Source organism: Staurois parvus, unplaced genomic scaffold (assembly GCF_062004578.1).
Source record: "Staurois parvus isolate SC_StPar_1 unplaced genomic scaffold, SC_StPar_1.0 ptg000985l, whole genome shotgun sequence".
NCBI lineage: Eukaryota > Metazoa > Chordata > Amphibia > Anura > Ranidae > Staurois > Staurois parvus.
In genome coordinates this window covers 3,528,098-3,549,199 of record NW_028318781.1, presented here as the reverse complement: position 1 = coordinate 3,549,199, position 21,102 = coordinate 3,528,098, and the positions used below count along the sequence as shown (strand labels likewise).

Sequence of the window (21,102 nt, the reverse complement as noted above, 5' to 3'; positions counted from 1 at the left end):
ACATGTGTTCACTCTGTAACCAAATTGAAGTGCATAAAGATATTACAGATTGTTCTCCTAATATAGTTGTTCGTCTGTAGACCCTACCTAACTGATCATGGCTGATATCCCCCTGCTCAGTCTTGTTATAAATAAATACATAGATATGTAGGAGATAGATAGATAGATTCTACTGAACTATAATAATGTATTTTTTTGCCTTTAATCAGCAACAAGATTAATTTGGTATTTGCATCCAAGACTGAAGTCATGACCTCCATCGTCCAAAACCGTGAGGAGCAGTCCTCTTGCAAACCTCTGATCACAGGGCTGTTATACTGTACCAGGATTGAGTATTCCAATGCCAGCTCAATAGATGGAGCCCCCTACTTCCCACTTACTGGAGAAACCAGGTATGTTTATCTTAACTTGTGACACTTAAAGGAGTTCCTTTACATCTATATATGTACATACAGTATGTGTCTGTCTTCATTTCATGATAGCATAAAAGTATGGTGCTCTATTTAAATTGAAACAGTGAAGGACAGTTTAAATGTTTAAGCCATCTGGACTGGCAACAAGTCTTGGACAACAATATGTATGGACAACAATATAAGAAAGCAAGTGAATGTTGTATATTGCTGTGTACATTATGTAATAATGTGATCTACATAAGGCATTGTCGGTGAAATTATCTGAAGGATTTATTAGCAGGTTTACTACTCTGTAACTCTGGTGACACTGTTACATATTTCCATCAAATTAAAGCTAAATGGACAGATGTCTTCTATTTCTGCTTCAAAATGGAGAAGAATGGTGGCTAATGATATTCCTTATCTTTTGTATAAAAATACAGCTTAAAGTGCTTCATGAGATTTTAATTTGTTTCTGTCTAAGTTGTTTCTGGAAACATGTAAACAACTGCTTCAGTAGCACAGAAGACAGAAGTGCTCTTGCAACTGTGTCCCCTAACTGTGTGTTAAAGTGGAAACTCACTCTCTCAATCAACATTGACTATTTTTATTTTAATCCTTATGCTGCTAGTATTAGTAAATAGATAAGAAAGTATATCATATTTACTTGATTTAAACTTTTTTTCAACATTTCTACAGATACATCCCAGGAGTATTTAGGGGAGGGAGGGTTCTCAGCTTAGACAATGCTCGAGCTAAGGGCAGATGGATTCCAGGAAGTAAATGCGACATGAATCATCTGCCGTTACTCAAGATGGCCACTGCCAGAAATACCAGAGGGTGTTTTTTAGCAAAATAAAGCATGGAGACATGGATGGATGAGGGAGTTTGCTTTGAATATTACTAATTAATTAAATAGCAATTTTGGTTTGTGGTGCTCAGATGCAGTGCGGTTCCACTTTAACCAAGACAGCTAATCAAAAACAGGGGACAACATTTCTCAGTCAGCTGAACTATGGAAACAGTTGGAATGAAGATTTGAAATTTTTTCAACATGTAGCTTAGAGCAAGAGAATTTTTCAGCTTGGTTTAAGAAAAAAATGAATCTAAAATTCTAAAATTTATCCCCACATTCTAAATGTGTATCTTTTAAAAAACAATCCTAACAGTTCTTTTTTATTTTTTTAAGATTTGAACTTGAGATCCAGCCAACAGGAGAGGTGCAGGAATATTCTTTGGCAACACGGTATGGGTCTAACCAAGAAGGAACAGACTTGGTGAACTTCGTGGAAGTGTCCGCTCAAGCAGAAGGTGTGTTATTTTGAATTTCTTATTCCTAGCTCTGCATTGTAATTCTCCCTGTAATATCTGGTTTGATTTTTTAAATATCCTGTTAGATCTATAACAATATCTGTTTTACAGGGGTAAAGTCATCAGAGGCGATGCTGACCTTTAAATACAACCGTGCCAAAATGCTCTGGACTAGTGACTTGCAGATTCCTAGCGCCAATATTAATCTTGGCACCAGACTGAAATTAAGTGTTGACTCCAATCCTGACATGGAATCGCGCACACTTACTGCTGAATTTGTCAATCAACAGATCTCAGAAGTCACTCTGATTGGCAGGCTAAAGTAAGCAGTCTTACATGTTTTTGACCTTTTGTAAATAGAGATGAGCGAAATTGAGTTTCATTGCAATTAAATTAGCAATGACTCAATAGGAAAGGTAAAAATAAGCTGGTTTCTAAGGGTGCAATGGGTTTTAAATGGTTTCTGAGAGTTTGTGAAGCTCTTTTTAATAATCCTGGAGCTGTTTTTATGTCAAGTATTATCTGTTCATTAGCCACTTTATTTTAGCCTCTTTTCATGCCCAGAAAGGAAAAAAAGGAAAATATTATAATACAAGTAATGGTCAAATAAACAAAAAAACTTCCATTGTTGAACTTTTTGTATTAGATTTCCTTATGATGGCCCTTTACGTGTACCCTTTCTGTAATAGCCAAAGCATTTTGACTGCAAATATCTAATGATAGCCTATAGGGCCAGTCCCCCCAGAACTCATATCACTTTGATGGTGAGTAAGGATGATAATTCACCAACATGTTGGATCTTCCCCTTAAGAAATGGTTCCCATAAGTGGGTGGAGATGAGAATCAAGAAACAAGTCATGAAATCAAAATCCATTGTAAATATGTGAAAATCACAGATTTCTCAACAAGACTGGTTCTACTAAAAACTGAAATATATTGCTTTGGGTGGGTTGACTTGTTCATCTTCTTGGTTATGTGAACAATACACATTTCAGGTGATTATGACATTGGATTCTCTATTGCTAACAGTTACATTAGCTAGATTCATGGGTGAGCAATTGTTACTAGAGCTGCAAAAAGCTCTCGGCATGTCACTTAAAGCAAATTTTCTTTCTGATTCACAGCCAAGATTACAGGTCACAAACTGCACTAAGTTGGAGCCTTAGCATCCCCAAATTACACATGGAAGCCAGGACAGATGTCAATGTTATGAGTGTTTCCAGCCTTCAGATACAGTCCTCTGTCAAGATATGTGCACTGTCCGGATCTCATGACCTTGTGTTCATATATGGTGCGTTTATTCTAAACGGGTGATAATATAAACAAAAATCAGTACGAAAATGTGAATTCTGATGAGTTATTGATGCTTTTCCATTTCTGAATATGCCAGATAATTTAAAATTTGTCAAAAATAAAGTAAAAGAGGGGTTAAATTCATAATTTATAACCGGATCTAGTAAATATGCAATTGGACTTGAGACCAGATCTTCTAACTAACCAGATTTGAAAATTTCCCTTCACTTCCTACCCCAATGATGCATTAGGAAGTCAGAGGAAAATGTCCTTAATTGAGGGGCATTCCCATTTTAGTTGTTCTCAGAACAGATGTCCCCATTGGACAATCTCCCCATATATCTTGTTCTGGGGACAACATTTGGATTTCCCATAATTTTTTTTCTCAGTAACAATGGTCAACAGTACAGATAAAGTAGAAAATTTCCCCAGTGGGGACACAGACAGCAATAAAAACTTGACAGAAGATGCAACCCTTTCCCACTTTATCTAAACCAAAACAAAAAAGGGTTTGCCTTGACAAGCATTTTAATTTCTTCCTGTTTTCTTCTTCAGACAATGAGAAGATCGAGCTACAGTGGAACACTGGCATTAACACCAATGTTAAGAAGATCCTTTCCAAACTTCCAGAATTTCAGTTCTCTTACCCAGAGGCTATAAAGACCTATGCCAATGATTTCCTGGACCATAAGGTTGCTCAGACTGACATGACCCTCCGCCATATTGTGTCACAATCACTGGTGGTAAGTTATTGTCAACTATCCATGACTTATACAGTATAAGAAGTCATGGATGTTACATTGGGCGTATTATTGCATAAGGAGATATCCAAACTGTTAAACTGCTTGAAATGCAATTGTTCAGTAACACAAAGCTCAGCTCTCACATTCTCCAAGTTTATAGTACTTGCAATGTCTAGCAATTTCTTAACTTTTGTATTCCTACAAGCCAGGTGTGAATGGAGCATTTTATGACACAATACTTTGGAGCTAATTTACTAACAAGGGAAGAGCAACGCACAGCAGCCAAGCAACATTTTAAAAACTTACGCAGTTTACAGTACTTATCGCTGAATTCTAATTCTGAAATTAGACACAAGTATACATAAAAGAAAAAAAAACTGCAAGGGTGGTAAGAAGGAGAGAGAGCACAGTCATAGTCAACAGTCCAGATGCAATTGAGGTTGATTTACTAAAGGCAAATAAACTATGCAAGCAAATTTGCATTGGAATTTTCCTTTAACATAGCGAAGGAGGTGATGATCTGCAGACTTCCATCATCCAATCACGTGCAAGCAAAAATATTTTTTTTTCATTATCCTTGCATATGATTGGGTATTCTTTGTAAATAGATTTTTCACTACATTCACCGAGTTAAGGTAAATTTCTCATGCAAAGTGAAAGTTCTGCAACATGAACAGCAGATTTCCTTTAGTAAATCAAACCCCAATGTGTTCATTGTAAGTTGTTAAATAAAGCCAATAGGTTTGGGGGGTTTCAGAAGCCACCCTTATCAGGGTTTTGGTGTATTACGCTGGGGAGTATCCGATCCACAGGTTGATAGCCTAGTATTATATTTGGTTAACATGCTCAAAATCTACTCAAGTCACTTGTTGAGAAGCTGCCTAATTCACCTAAGCCCTGATAAAGGTGAATTTCTAAAACTGCCAAAATGTGTTGGCTTTTAACGTATCCTGCAACTTACACACTGTCAGTACTGTAGACTATGTTTTGATACTCTTTTTTTATACCATCCTTGCCACTTTTCTTTAAAGAACCTGTTGGAGTCTGTAAGATACTGGAGGGTTGCCTTTGATAAATAAGTTTTTTGAATACCCATTTAAATTCCCATCTAAACAAATAAAAACCTGGCAGGGGTTTCCACATTTCCCAATACTACCTGAAACTAACATGATTTATTTTTTATAAACCATATAAATGCTGCGCTACATTCAAACTTATTAAGTGAATGTGGAATCCAATGACACAAATCCAATATAGTGACAATAGTAATGAAATAAATAATACGTGCTTACTGATAACAAAAATTATCAAATAAAACACCCAAAAAGATGAAAAAACACAAACTTAAATCTATACGCATGTGCATGAAAATACACATACATATAATTACATCACACGTGCAAATGTGAAGTGAAATAATAGTTACTTATTAAACGCAAACAAAAAGTCCAATATAAAAATGTTGAAGGTGAACAAAACTGTAAACGGTGTTTCCAATAATACTGTAAAGTGACCACAAGTGAAAACAAATCGTGCAGGTATCTGGGTGTAGATAGAGCTTATGAATCCAACCACCTTCTGGATTAGCCTCTCACCTCATCACTTCGACCCTTGCGGATCAAAGAGCAATAATGGATCCCTCTCACAGATCCTCCAGGCACCACAGCACTCCAAAAACGCTTTTCAGGATTTAATATTCCCACTCAAGCTCTTCTCCAGGTATAGGTGAAATATCAATCTCTCAGAACAAAACAGAGGAATCCTCCCATAGTGTAGTATATTTATTATACCATAGGAACATAGGAACATAAAACTTTTTGGTAAAAATTCCACTTACATAGCAGCCAGTGGACTGGCTGCTATGTAAGTGGAATTTTTACCAAAAAGTTTTATGTTCCTATGTTCCTATGGTATAATAAATATACTACACTATGGGAGGATTCCTCTGTTTTGTTCTGAGAGATTGATATTTCACCTATACCTGGAGAAGAGCTTGAGTGGGAATATTAAATCCTGAAAAGCGTTTTTGGAGTGCTGTGGTGCCTGGAGGATCTGTGAGAGGGATCCATTATTGCTCTTTGATCCGCAAGGGTCGAAGTGATGAGGTGAGAGGCTAATCCAGAAGGTGGTTGGATTCATAAGCTCTATCTACACCCAGATACCTGCACGATTTGTTTTCACTTGTGGTCACTTTACAGTATTATTGGAAACACCGTTTACAGTTTTGTTCACCTTCAACATTTTTATATTGGACTTTTTGTTTGCGTTTAATAAGTAACTATTATTTCACTTCACATTTGCACGTGTGATGTAATTATATGTATGTGTATTTTCATGCACATGCGTATAGATTTAAGTTTGTGTTTTTTCATCTTTTTGGGTGTTTTATTTGATAATTTTTGTTATCAGTAAGCACGTATTATTTATTTCATTACTATTGTCACTATATTGGATTTGTGTCATTGGATTCCACATTCACTTAATAAGTTTGAATGTAGCGCAGCATTTATATGGTTTATATTCACTTGATCACTGGTATATGATTTAATGCTAGCAGCTGTTTGGGGTTCATATATTTAATTTGTTTTAATTGTTTAAACACATTATTTGGAGCGCAGGAGGGTCTCACCACTATTATGATTTATTTTTTGTCCCTTTACTAACTTAAAGACATGACGAAGAGTACCTACAATGTGAGAAATATTGTATGGCTTTGCTGATATTTTGGTAATAGTTCTCTTCTTGAGTCCCACTGGAATAATTTTATTTGGGTCCTTAGATTAACAAGTTTAAGAACCTCTGTTCTTAGCAACAGTGGAATGAGGCATTGTTACATTGTGGAATGTGGGGAGCCCCTAGAGATTGCGATGTAGAGGTGTTTACTATCTAAATTGGAAACAGTCTTTGAAATCACATGAAGAATCCCATCAATTATGCATCTGTACCTAATGTGTGAAAAGAATAAGAAACATCCTCTGTGTTGTTTTTGTGTTTTAGGCAACTGACAATTGGCTGCAGAAGGCATCAAATGAAAGCCCATATGCACAAACACTTGCCAATAAATTGACTGCATTGAAAGAATTGGATCTACAGAAACTGGGAATTCCACCATTCCCAGATGACCTGTTTTTGAAAAGGTAAGGAATGACCTGGTGTTGCTTTCATAAGTAAATAGTGCTATACCGATACAAGAACAGGAACTTGGCAAATGTCCTTTGAGTCCATTCATGTTAGGTTTGAGACTTTGCAAAAGAGTAATTTCAGCATTAGCAAGTTGTCTTCAGTATACAGTACATCAGCTATATAGCACGGAGGCATTTACTGAATCCAAGACTGAAGGAAACAATTTAGGCAATGCACTAGCCATTCTAACAGCTTGAAGAGTTTACCAACATCTTGGTTCTATGCTAGAACCTATCTCATTTAGAATGAACATATTTGCTTATCAACCTTTATCTCTTTTTTGCAGTGATGGAAGAATCAATTATCGCTTCAACAAGGACAGCATTACCATCAATATCCCGTTGCCTTATGGTGGAAAGCCATCTCAACAAGTGGTACCATGGGCAGTAAGGTCCCCAGCCCTGGAGATGAAGTCAGCGGGGATAAGTATCCCATCTCAAGAGTTCAGGGTTCCAGCTTTCACTATCCCTGAGTATTACCAACTCAGAGTTCCCTTAATTGGCCTTCTGGATGTCTCATCTAACTTTAATAGCAACTACTACAACTGGTCAGCATCCTATTCTGGAGGCAACGCTACTAGTGACATCTATCGGTTCACTTCTAGATACCAAATGAAAGCTGATGCCGTTTTGGATGTTTTGTCATATTCCATTGATGGTAGGTTGTTTTTCTAAGGAACTTATAACTTTTTGCTTAGATATTTGTGTATTCACAGGTCTATTATCTATACATTTTTATATATAAAACTGTCCTGAAGTAGAACCCAATATGAGCGTATGAAAAGCAACTTCAGAATCATAACCTTATAGTAAAGAAGTGAGGGAGTCCCATAATCCTAACTAGAGAACTCCAGCACTTTCCTGATAAAGCCATTTGAGATTGCAATACAACAGAGAAGTGACATTTCCTACATACAACAACCTAATATAGATATATTTAGTGTATGATCCCAAGGGCTGGCACTGATTGATAATAGGTGAAAAAGGAGCTGCCCAGTGTCAGGCTTAAGAGTGTGTTGCATTTCTTGGCTACTCAAGCTAAAATAGTTATGTAGGTTTTGGGCTGCGAAGATTTTAATTTTAATATATGTATACTAACATTTATGGTCTTTATATAAGTTAGACTCTTCTTGTTGTTTTGTGCAATGCTTGGTGGACTGAAGACTGACTAATTATTTACAGCTCTCATTGTATACTATTTTATAGTAATGACTTTTCCATGATAGCAAATTCACCAGCAAGTGAAACCTAAAACTTCAGCTCCTGGTATCACTATGATTGTTGTGAAGTTAGGACTCCTCTCATAGATGCTGTGTAGGGAAGGTCATAAGCAGTCAAAGAATTGTTTTCCCAACTTGGAAACCTCCTATAAAAGGTTTGTCTTTATAACTGGACAACACTTTAGAGCTTCCACTGAGATGTTAACTCTTTTTGAACATTTGAATCGTATTGGTGATACATCAAGCAGAGGGACAGCAAGTTACACCTCCAGATATAGGAAGCAGTTTTATCAACCAGAAGGACTCTCTTCCATGCTTCAGTGGATTACATGGAATACAAATTAATCAAAGTATACTTTCTGAAGTGCAGTGTTTCCTGGCTAGAATTATCTCTTCACTAACTGATTCCCCTTGTGATCTAGAGTTGATCTTTAACAAATATGATTACAGGCAAATGCTGAAAACGTCTGTAAATGCATACAAAATGATTTTGTTATTTGGAAGGAAAATATTGTGCATACATTTATGTGATCTTTTTTTTTATTTTACAGGTTCCGGGTTGGCAACATATGATCCAATGAAAACATTAAGCCTGTCCTATGAGGGATCTTTAAGCCATGCCCTGCTTGAATCAAGCATGAGATTCAGCGAGCAGTACAACTTCAAGAGTAACCAGAACTTTAAAGGATCCTATACATATCAGGCCAGAAGTGTTCTGGGATTAGATACTTCCGGAGCTGTTTCGTCCAAGTCATCAATAGCAAATAACATACTGACATCAGAAGTTGAGGCTAATGAGCGTTTTACTTTAGCATCATTGTTTGCCAACAGTGACTTAAGGCTTGTCACCACATTTAACACTGACACTTTCCAGGCTAAAGCTGATTCCAACTTCAACTTTGACTCCTCTTTCTTGAAAGTCACCAACAAGATGTCTGGAATGTTCTTGACAGAAGCGGTGACAATGTCTTCAACCACTGAACTGCTTGATGGAGCTCTTGTTAACACCATGTCCTTAGATTACCGGAATAAACAGCTGACCTTAAAGTCAGATACAAATGGAAATTACTACAATCTGGTTGGGTTAAACAAGCTCGAGCTCACCATTTCAAAACAGATGGGTGCTGTACGCTCTGAATGTCAGGCAAACTACAAGCGTAACAGGTTCTACACTCTTCTAACTGGCTCCCTGGATTCTCTTGGTCTAGAAGTAAATGCTGATGTGACCCTTAATAATCAGCAAAGCCGAGCTGCTCACAAAGCTACTTTAAAGCTTAGCCAAGATGGTCTGTCTACCAGTGCAACAACCAGTGTCAACTTTAAACCCTTAATGCTAGAGAATGAGTTTAATGCTGGAATTGGAAGTTCGGGAGCGGTGATGAAAATGATGGCAAATGGACGATACCGAGAGCACAGCACCAAGATTTCTGTTGATGGAAAAGTTTCCATGATGGAACTGTCTTTGGGTAGTGTCTATCAAGCTACAATTCTTGGTTTAGACAGTAAGAATCTTCTCAACTTTAAGATTAGCCGAGAAGGACTTAAATTCTCAAACAACCTAATGGGCTCATATGATCAGGTGAAACTTGAACACAGCAATGATTTAAGCATTGTGGGCACTACATTACAGTTTACCTCTAAGTTTGAAAATTCCTTAAGCTCTGACAAGTTCCACAAGCACAGATTTGACTTCCAGATGCAGCCCTACACTATGATATCTTTATTGAATAATGAACTACAATATGGCTCCTTGGAATTAACCAACGGTGCTCAGCTTCAACTTGAATTGTTCAAGTTAAATATCAATGGCAATGTCAGAGGTGCATTTAACAAAGATGAAATAAAACATTCCTATGGATTCTCGATTGGAAACATGGCTGCAAGCCTGAACACAGACACTGTTGCAAATATACAAGGAACAGCTCACACACATAGATTTTCCCTTGATATTGCTGGTCTCTCAGCCTCACTTAGCAGCAACACAAACTGTGAAGCAAAATCTATGCGCTTCAGCAACATGATCCGTTCTGTTGTGGAGCCGTTCACCATTACCATTGACTCTCAGACCAATGGAGATGGGAGACTGCTGATCTTTGGAGAACAATCAGGACAGCTTTACAGTAAATTCATCCTAAAAGCCGAGCCTCTTTCTTTCAACTTAGTCCATAATTACCGAGGATCCACCAGACATTCATTAGGTACAGGCTATACACACGAGACCCTTCTAGACTACAAAATCAACCTTTTGTTCACACCAGCAGAGCAGTTAAGTTCTTTAAAACTGAAGAGCAGCCTGAACCAAAACACATACAACCAAGACTTTAGTGCATACAACAATGCTGATGGTATTGGAGTTGAGATTAATAGTCAGGTGTTGGCAGACCTCTCCATCCTGGACAAAGAGATCCGTCTACCATTTTCTCAGTTCAATCTAATTGATGCATTCAACATAAGAGACACTGTGAACAGTCCCCAAGAGTTTAGCATTTCTGGACACATAAAGTATGACAAGAATAAAGACATGCATGTCATCAGTTTGCCATTCATCGAGAACATGTCCATGTATTTTGATAAAATAAGAACTGTGTTGATTAATGCTCTACAGGCACTACAGAATTCATTGAAGGAAGTGAATATTGACCAATATGTACAGAGGTACAGAAGGGCGGTGGACCCCGCTGTGCAGAAAGTAATCAATTATGTGGAAAATGTGAATGTGGAAGAAAAGGTTAGAGTAGCAAAGGATAAAATATACACATTAACCAAAGAATATAAAGTTACTGCAGGGGAACTGCAGTCTGCAGTTGAGGAGTACTTTACAGCAGTTCAGTACCGCCTACAGGTCTACCTGAATGAAATGGACAAATACATAAGAGAGAATTATGACTTTGAGCAGCTTAAGAGAGCAATTGAGATGTTTATACAAACATGTTTTGACAAACTGAAGGCTTTAGATTCTGAATACAGAGTTCGGGAGAAAATCTTTGAAATGGTTCAGAACATACATGGGCAGCTGGAAGTATTTAATATCAATGATTTAGGACAAAGCATGGCTGAATGGATTCAGAATGTAGACAACCAATATCAAATCAGAGCTAGGTTGCAAAGACTCTTACACGAAATTCAAGTGTATGTTCAGAGAGTTGATTTTGACCAAATATCACAAAACATAAAAGCAACACTGCAAAGCATTGACATATCCCAATACGTAGAGAAGATAAGAAACTCTTTGCCATTTGAGAAGCTCAGTGTTGTTATAGAACACATTAAAAATCTTATCAGCACACAGTTAGAGGAATTTGAAATAGGTGATAAAATAAATGCTGTTGTTGACAAACTACAAGACTTTGTTGCCGACTATGAACTTGACAAAAAAGTGGAAGTTATTCTAGAAAAGTTTGTTGAGTTCCTCAACCAGCAGAAAATCAAGGAGACGGTGAAAAAGCTAGCAGATATGCTTAATAACATTGATATCAAACTATATTACAAAAAAGTTCTCACTTTTGTTGATTCCACAGTGAAGCAATTGACAGACTATGACTTTAAGAAGCTCATTGAGGACATCAATTACTACCTTGATATTGTAATTAAGAAGATGCGATCTTTTGATTATGACAAGTTTGTGGATAATGCCAACATGTGGATAAAGGACAAAACCGAAAAGCTAAATGATAGAATGAAGGCCTTGGAACTGCCTCAGAAGGCTGAAGCCTTAAGACAGTATTTGAATAATGTAAGAGCAGTGGTAACCGAATATCTTCAACAAGTACGAGACACCAGACTTGCTGACATCATGCAGTGGTATGAGGATATCATGACCTCCACAGTACTAAATGAATGGAAGACCAGAACAGTTGAACATCTAGAAGATTACAGAGACCGAATATATTCAATGAACATACAAGAAGAATGTAAAAAATATCTACAACAACTGAGCCAGGCCTACAGACGCTTCTTGATGTTTGTAACAGAGCAGTGGAACCTTGCATCTATCAAGATTACCAGTTTTGCTGAAGAGAACAATATTAAAGAATGGTCTGACATGGTTAAAGTTTTTGTAGAGGAAGGATTTGTTGTACCACAAATTAATATAGGATTTATCCGCATTCCTGCGTTTGAAGTTAGCCTTCGGGCTCTTAGGGAGGCAACATTCAGGACACCATTCTTTACTGTGCCATTCACTGATCTAGAAATCCAGTCTGTGGAGATCAATTTTAGAAAGCTAAAAGATATGGAAATTCCAACGAGATATGTTACTCCAGAGTTCACTATTTTGAGTAGCTATAAAGTACCATCAATTATTATTGATCTGAATGAAATTAAACTTAAGATTGTACGTTTAATTGATCAGATCATTTCAAGTGACTATAAGTGGCCATCTCCAGATGTTTTATTAAGAGATCTAAGGATGAGTGACATGGGACTTCCTGAATTTTCCATTCCAGAAATCCAAATTCCAAGTATGCAACTTCCTGAATACAAAATCCCCAAACTAAATCTAGAAAATTTCAAATTTCCTGAAATACAGATTCCTGAATTCCAGCTTCCAAAGATTCCACACACTGTCTCTATTCCAACATTTGGCAAGCTTTCTAGCTCATTCAAAGTGACCTCACCATTTTTCAACATGGCAACTTTAGCTGAGGTCAAGAATGCTACTGTATCTGAGAAGTCTCCGGAAATCATTGCATCCCTCACAACAGAAGCCACATCTATGTTCGAAGCTTTGGCTTTTACTTTTGGTGCTGATGCTCGAATTTCTGCTCCCTTGCTGGAACAGTTAATCTTTAAAGAAACTGTTACATTGTCTCATCGCAATGTGAAATTGGATCACTTTAGTGAGATCACTTTCATGTCAAGTCACATTCAGACACGGATCCAAACCAATGCTAATCTAAGAGCTGAGGAGAGTTCAGCAGAGTTGCAGAATTCAATTACCGTGCAAATACAAAGGAGAATAACAGCAGATGTTACCACTAAATATTCCCAGAGACTCGATATTCCACTCCTATACTTCACAAGTCAGCTTGACCTTCAAAACGATATTGACACAACTGTGGACATTGGACGCATCACCCTTATATCTTCTGGCAAAGGAGGCTGGAAATATACTTGCAGGGATTTCTCAGATGGAGGTACTCATCAAGCAGATCTAAAGTTCAACCTGAAAGGTGGCAACATTGAGATATTGGGAACCAACAAGATCAATGACAAATTTCTAAAATTAGATCAAAGCCTCAAGTATGATTCAGTGTTCTTAAATTATGTGACAATTGAAATGATGTCAAAGGCAGATGCACCCAACATTGGAAACAGCATTATGACAGTTAAAGGAAGGGCACAGGTTAGTGAGATGAAAATGGAACTAGAGGCAAATCATAACTCAGAGTTAGCAGGGCGAGCAACTGGCACAATAAATAACAATTTTGCCTTTTTAGTAAAGGCATTTGAAATAAAACTGTCTACTGCTAACAATGGGAATCTCAAAGTCAGTTTCCCCCTAAAGCTCACTGGCAGGATTGAGTTTATGAACAATTATGACTTTACATTGAATCCTAATGTTCAGCAAGTGTCATGGCAAACCAGTGGAAGGTTCAACCAATACAAGATTGCTCATACTATTTCACTAGGAAATAATGAGGAAAATATTGGAGCTGTTTTGGAAATGAACGGAGAAGCTGTCCTTGACTTTCTCACAATTCCAGTCTCCATTCCAGAAATTACCATCCCATATACCTCACTTAAAACACCACCAGTGCAAGAATTCTCTTTGTGGGAAAGAACTGGACTGAAAAATTTGTTGACATCAACCAGACAGAACTTTGATCTGAATATTAAGCTTCAATACCAAAAGAACAAAGACACACATGCAATTCCTCTGCCCTTAGATACACTCTTTGATTCTATAAATACAAACATCAAGACCTTCAGCAAAAAATTTGAAATTGGGCGGGACAAAACATTGAATTTCATGGTAGATTCCTATAACCAAGCTAAGACAAAATTTGATAAGTATAAAGTAGACAATCAGGTGAGCAAAATTCCAAGAACCTTTAGGATTCCAGGCTACACCATCCCAGTGGTCAACATTGAGGTTTCTTCTTTCACTGCTGAGCTTCCAGCTTTTGGATATATGGTTCCTAAAGAAATAAGCACCCCAAGCTTTGTGGTTCCAGTGATTGGATTCTCCATCCCAACCTACAAATTAGTTCTACCCTCACTTGAAATGCCCGTTCTTCATGTTCCAAATTCCTTACGCAGACTGTCCCTTCCTAAATTAAAGTTACCAACTGGACAGAACAGTATATTAATTCCAGCTATGGGTAACCTCACTTATGATTTCTTCTTTAAAACCAATGTGATTTCACTAACCACAAGTGCTGGAATATATAATCAGTCTGACATCTCTGCTCGGGTAAGCATAGCCTCTACCTCGGTTATTGACAGTCTTCAATTTAATATAGATGCAACTACTTCTCTCACCAGGAAGAGAGGGCTAAAACTGGCAACAGGACTAGTTTTGAAGTCTGTCTTTGCTGAGGGAAAACATGAAAGTTCCATATCATTTGGAAAGAGAAACATGGAAGCATCTGTCATCACAAATGCAAAAATAGACACAAGTTTGATAAACAGCACCTTCAAACAAGAACTTAATGGCAACACAAAGACAAAGCCTACTGTTGTATCTAAAATATCCCTTACATATGACCTTAATGATGCATTATTTGGAAACACAGCAAAAGGAAAGCTTGATCACTCTTTAAATCTTGAGGGACTTACATCTTACTTTTCACTGGAAACTCAGACAAGTGGAGATATAAGTGGAACTATTTTGTCTGGACAGATGTTTTATGGAATGTTTACCAATGATGCAAACACCTACCTGAATTCCAATGGCCTTAGGTCATCTGTGAGGCTTGTGTCCAGATCTAGAGCAGACAGCATTGGAAACATGGACTTGACTGAGAGTCTGGCTGTTGAAGCGTCTACCAGCCGTGTATTTGCCCTTTGGGAACATAAAGGAGAAAACTATTTCAGGATCACCCCACTTTTTACATCAAAGGGACAGCAAAGCAGCAAGGCAACACTAGAGTTGGCTCTTTGGAGTCTGCTGGCAGACATTCAAGTCCAGATTAACCAACCCAATTCATTCATTGATGCTGCATCGTTAAACCAAGGCATTTCACTAACCCTTAATACAGAGAAGCAAGAACTTAGTGTGAAAGGTCATGGCATTATAGAATCCCTTATTGCTACTCATGATCTGAAGCTATACAATGACCAAATAGATGCAAGAATTGAGGTTGGTGGATCCCTGCAAGGTCATGTAGATTTCCTAAAGTTAATCATCCTTCCAGTGTATGAGAGAAGTTTGTGGGATGTCTTAAGACTTGATATTACAACAAGCTCTGACAAAATACAGTACTTGAATGCTTCTACATCACTAATTTACACAAAAAGCGAGAATGGATTTTTCTACCCTCTTTCATCTGAGAAGCTAGGTGATGGCTATACAGTAACATTCCCAGGATTTAGTTTACCAAAAGATGCCCATCTGCCTTCATCACTTCCAGAAGTCCAATTCCCTGATATCCCTATCAATGTGCTGTACACCGCAGGAGAAGCTTCTAAAATATCCTTTGTTGAGCTTTCTGTACCACAGTATCAAGTAACTCTGCCCAAATATACCCTTCCCAAAACTTTCTACAACTTAGATTTCAATAGTTTGTTCAACAAGATAGCAGACATTGACCTACCAACTATTCAAATCCCAGAGCAGAGAGTTGTGATCCCACCAGTAAATCTGAGAGTTCCCGCTGGAATTTACATCCCAGCTTTCGGGGCCTTGTCTGGATCTATCCAGCTTACAACCCCAGTATACAATCTTACATGGACAAACAAAGTAGCAAACAACCCAGAAGGTCTTGTTTCTTCAATTGATGCCACCAGCAGTTCAACACTAAGATTCCTGGAGTTTGATCTAGATGGTGAGTTTCTTTATACCTCAATATGGCATCATCAAATGGTTTATCTGAAGTGAACGTAAATTAGTATGCAGGATAAAATGCAACTGAGAAAAATGTACATGCATGTATTTACCATAAAATACATAAATTACAGTAAAATGACACTATACTGTTCAATAATGCCAAAAAGCCAATTACCAGAACTTGTGTTGTTCTTGCAATAATAAACTGTGGACTAAAAATTTTAATTATTCATTGCCTTTTTTATTTACTTAAAGCCTCATTGGCTAGTTCTTTAAATGGAAGATCACTGAATATTGTTGCACAGGGAAGTCTCTCGCACGTGGACCTGAGTGCTGTTTGGAAGGAACAAACCTCTTTCAATGGACTAAGGTAAACAAAACATTTTAATTAATTCAGACATTCATATATTTTGTCTTTTAATAGAGCTGGTTAGAAAAATGCAGCATTAGGTTGACCAGTCAAGCTCTGAAATCTAGATCTCTTGCTGGGCAGTTCAAAGTCAAGCTCAGGGTCTTTCAGAGTTCTTCTTTCATTTGGACATGGTGGAAATGGTTCCTGGGAAGCTTTTGCATGCAACAAAAATGACCCTGTAATTTCCTATAATGCTTTTACATAGAGCCTATGTTTTATTTTTATCATACATTCATATTCAACAGCCCAGTGTTTTTTTGTAATTTCTTCTTTTCATTTTCTATTTAGGATGCAAGGCCACAATCTTCAGGTAGACATAACTAGCCCGACATTCACAAATGCGCAAATAAAATACCAGCATGATGATAATGGCATTTCCTCAACCATATATTCTCCATCTTGTGGAACTCTGGGACTCCAACTGGAAAGGGACTCAAAGACAATCAAAATTAAGCTCTACAGCCGTTCTTTGGTAAGTATCCTTGCTGTTAGTCTTTCTTTCCTTCTAGAAGAAAATGTTATTTTAAATGAAGCTCAAGCCTAAACTTTTTTTTATTATTATTTTGGGAATGTGGAAAGATTAGATCCTCTGCAGGGTTTTTACTGCTATCTGGGGCTCTGTTAGAGAGATTGTCCCTCACTTTCTGCCTGCTCGAACTATTGTCACTGTGACAGTAAATGGGGGAAATCATGAATATCAGTTTTAAAACATCCAAAAGCAGTTCTAAACCTTACCAATTCTATCCAAAACCAAAAAGGTTTGATTGAGGATTTATGAATTTTAATCCTGTATTTCAGTAATGAAATTAAAATTTTAGTTAAAGCAGTGGTAAACGAAAGGCATTTTTTTTTCATTTTGGATAGAGTAAAACAGGGTTGTTACCCTTGTCAGGTTTTTCTTTGCTATTTGTGTCTCATTGGGGAGATTTCCCTTCATAGCCAAAACAGAAAGTGAGAGAAAATCCCTCCAAAATGAGGGAAATCCCTGGTTGTCACCAGGATCACCAGAACTAGTGTCCCCATTGGAAGATTTCACTTATTTCCAGGTCTGTTGACAACTCAAAATTTTGCAGTCACTTTTATTCTTGTAAACATGGAAAACAGGACAAATAGAGAGGGTGAATCTCCCCAACAAGACCACAGACAGCAATAAAAACATGACAGTTGTTCTAATTCCTCTGCATTCTATCCAAAGCTAAAAATGTTTTGCCTTTAGTTATACCTAAGCTCTATGCACAACATAATGTTTAGGGAAATCAGGCATGCAGTTCAGTAATCACTCTAGCAAAAATGTTGGTTATTGTGGTACATTGGATCCTACAAGTTCTGCACTGATTATTGTTCATGCTTTTCATGTCCTACAGACATCTTCTGGAAAGGACACCTTCATTCTGAAAAATGAGATATCTCTAAAGAACACAGATAGGATTCAGAACAAACTAAACTGGCGTGAGGAAGCTGCTCAAGATGTTCTCAATGGTCTGAAGGAAAGACTGCCCAAGATGTCTGATGCTGTCTACAACTGCATCAACAAATATCACAAGGAGCACCTAGGAATGGACATGAAAGATGCTAGCCTTCTTATGAAAGAACGTCTTCAGTCCAAAGTTTCCTCAACATACTATTCTGCAGCCAATCAAATTGACAAGATGGAATATCAGCTTCGGTCAGCTGCCAGAGATGCTAGTGGTAAATATGCTGATGTTGTGTACAAAGCACAACAGTTGTACCAACAGCCACCAGACATGTCATATCTCATGAGTGATGGTGAGCTGGGAGCTCAACTTTATGAAAAATCAATTACCATTATAAGAAGCTACCAAACTACAATGAGAGAGATTTTTGATGCTTCTATTGAGTTTTTAAAGAGCACCAGATTTCAGTTACCAGGCCAGAACCAGAAATACACCGGGGAAGAACAGGTTGCCATGGGGATGAAATGGGCAACATCAAAACTTGAAGCATGCATCCAGAAGATCCAGCAGCTTCTTGATGACCTAATTCAGTCAATCAATAACACTACTTTCAAAATTCCTGGTACAGACACAGTTATTGAGGGCAGAGAAGTTGTAATAGCTGTAAAAGACTTTCTGAAAGAACTTCAGCAGATTACTAAAAAGATTTTTAATGATCTCCAAAATTTCAGCCTAGAGAAAAATCTGCAACATCTTAAACGTTTGACTCAAGAGATGTCACAAAAATCAGAAAAAGTAATTGAAGCCCTTAGGTCTAGAAACTACCAAGATTTGAAACATCAAACTCTACAGATGTACAATGATGCTGTTAACTCCAACTATGTACAATATGTTAGTGACCTTGCTGATAGAATAAAAAATAGCACCATTCAGCTGGTAAACCTTTGCCAGAATCTTTATGAAGAACTTTCGGAGAAACTTAAGCAGCTTCTAATCTACGCCAGGGCTTTGCGAGAAGAGTATTTAGATCCAAATATTGTGGGATGGTCAGTAAAATATTACGAACTGGAAGAGAAAGTTGTTCAGTTTTTCAAGTTCATCATTGATTCACTGAGAGAACTTCCATCAAAATATGGAGTAGATGTCTCAGAATATGCAGACAAAATGAAAGAATTTTTGAAGGAGTACTATGAGCAAGCCATTATACTAGCAACCAATGCAGAAAACAAAGGGCAGAGGCAGGTCAGGGAATTTGCATTAAAGGCAGAGGAGAAAGTCAGTGAGTGGTCGAACACCGCCAGAAAAGCTGCTGTGGAACATTCACAACTCCTAAATGCCAAACTCCATGAAGCATACAATCAATTTCTTAGTTCTTACGAAAAATTCCTTGCTGAAGCTAATAACCTTATTGATCAGGTCATCCAAAAGTACAATGACTTTATAGAGTTTATCACACAGATGTTGCAAAATTTGCAGAATTCAGCCAGTGAGGGAATAAAAACATATGTTTCCACACGTAAAGGAGAAATTAAAGTAGATGTACCCCATCCGTTTGACTGGAAATCATTTGATGAAGTTCCTCAGGTGAGAAGTGACATCATAACTAAGAGGGTGGAAATTGCACGTTCCATGGTCCTTGATGGCATTGACAAAAGCTCAAAGAAATGGGAAGAAGTACAACGCTTCATAGAGAAACAACTTGAAGATGGAAAATTAAGTGCACAGCAGATCATTGAAAATATCCGTAACTGGAAAAAAAACTGAACAGATATTATGTACTGTAGTGGCTGAACATTATGGTTTTTACTTTGTCTGAAAAAAAACTACAACAACCAGTTTATATTACATTTTAAAGCTATTGTTGTTTCTTTTATTGAAAATAAATAAATAAATTGTTGTTATTTCTAAAAGTTGAACTAATAAAAGACCTTTGTTATAAGCTGGCATTTTAACTTTCTCCCTCTCTTTACATATATAATCAACATTAAAATGCATCCTAACATTTGCCTTCAATGACTTTTCTTTAAATTAAAACAACTGTGCTTATTGTTGACAGGTTTCAAGAGTAGAGCTATAATACTGATCACTGTATGTCATTTCTAATGCACATCTAAACCTAAAAACAAAAATGTAATATATTGCAACTTACCAGTCCTGGGATGTGGTGGTGAGCTGAACGGAAAAAAAACAACCTTATTTTTAATGTGTAAACTACTAGTCCTTTCAATTCACCATATAATAGTGATGAACAAAAACAGCCATTTTTGAAGTCTTGCCTGTATGACAACTATGGCTCCCTTCATAGATACAAAGTAAAAATGAGCATAGTCACCCAGGGACATGAAATGTGTTTTCTGCAGGAATACAAAATGAAAATAGAAGAGAGAAATAGTCTTAAAAAAGAAAATAAATGCAGCTACTGCATCTCCTAAATTTTAGTTTTTTGATTTTGATACACTTTAAAATGATTGTAGACAAATATTTTTTTTTTAAATAACACATCACATCATTTCTGACAGTTCTCTCACAGCTTCTTCACATGTACAGCGGTTGAAACATCTGTATCCTAAATGGAAACTAATAGATACAATTAGTAAACTAATTTGTATCTATTAGTTTCCATTTAGGATACAGATGTTTCAACCGCTGTACATGTGAAGAAGCTGTGAGAGAACTGTCAGAAATAGAGGAACTCTGCACATACACTTTTTGCCGGCTTGGAATTATTCTTCTTTTCATCCTACTTCTTCTTCTTCTTCTTCATCCTCATCCTCTTCTTCTGAGGATGAGGATGAGGATGAAGAAGAAGAAGAAGCAGTAGGATGAAAATAAGAATAATTCCAAGCCGGCAAAAAGTGTATGTGCAGAGTTCCTCTATTCTGCAGATACACTTAGAGGAGCTCTGCACATACACTTTTTGCCTGTTTGGAATTAATCTTATTTTCATCCTACTTCTTCCTCTTCTTCTTCTTCTTTATCCTCATCCTCAGAAGAAGAAGAAGAGGATGAAGAAGAAGTAGGATGAAAATAAGAATAATTGCAAGCCGGCAAAAAGTGTATGTGCAGAGTTCCTCTATTCTGCAGATACACTTAGAGGAGCTCTGCACATACACTTTTTGCCGGCTTGGAATTAATCTTATTTTC

General features: G+C 37.2%; 1 protein-coding gene across 1 annotated transcript in view; it reads left to right on the top strand.

Moving 5' to 3' along the window:
• Window positions 1-19,960, top strand: part of APOB (apolipoprotein B) — a 45,828-nt gene extending 25,868 nt beyond the window's left edge. The window contains exons 19-29 of the mRNA XM_089657357.1: window positions 210-392; window positions 1,582-1,703; window positions 1,815-2,025; window positions 2,828-2,994; window positions 3,552-3,739; window positions 6,737-6,876; window positions 7,209-7,579; window positions 8,693-16,129; window positions 16,387-16,501; window positions 16,832-17,015; window positions 17,908-19,960. Coding sequence (XP_089513483.1) covers window positions 210-392; window positions 1,582-1,703; window positions 1,815-2,025; window positions 2,828-2,994; window positions 3,552-3,739; window positions 6,737-6,876; window positions 7,209-7,579; window positions 8,693-16,129; window positions 16,387-16,501; window positions 16,832-17,015; window positions 17,908-19,722 — 10,933 coding nt within the window. The 3' untranslated portion in view covers window positions 19,723-19,960. The remainder of the gene's footprint in view (window positions 1-209; window positions 393-1,581; window positions 1,704-1,814; window positions 2,026-2,827; window positions 2,995-3,551; window positions 3,740-6,736; window positions 6,877-7,208; window positions 7,580-8,692; window positions 16,130-16,386; window positions 16,502-16,831; window positions 17,016-17,907) is intronic.
• The last annotated feature ends 1,142 nt before the right edge of the window (window positions 19,961-21,102 follow it).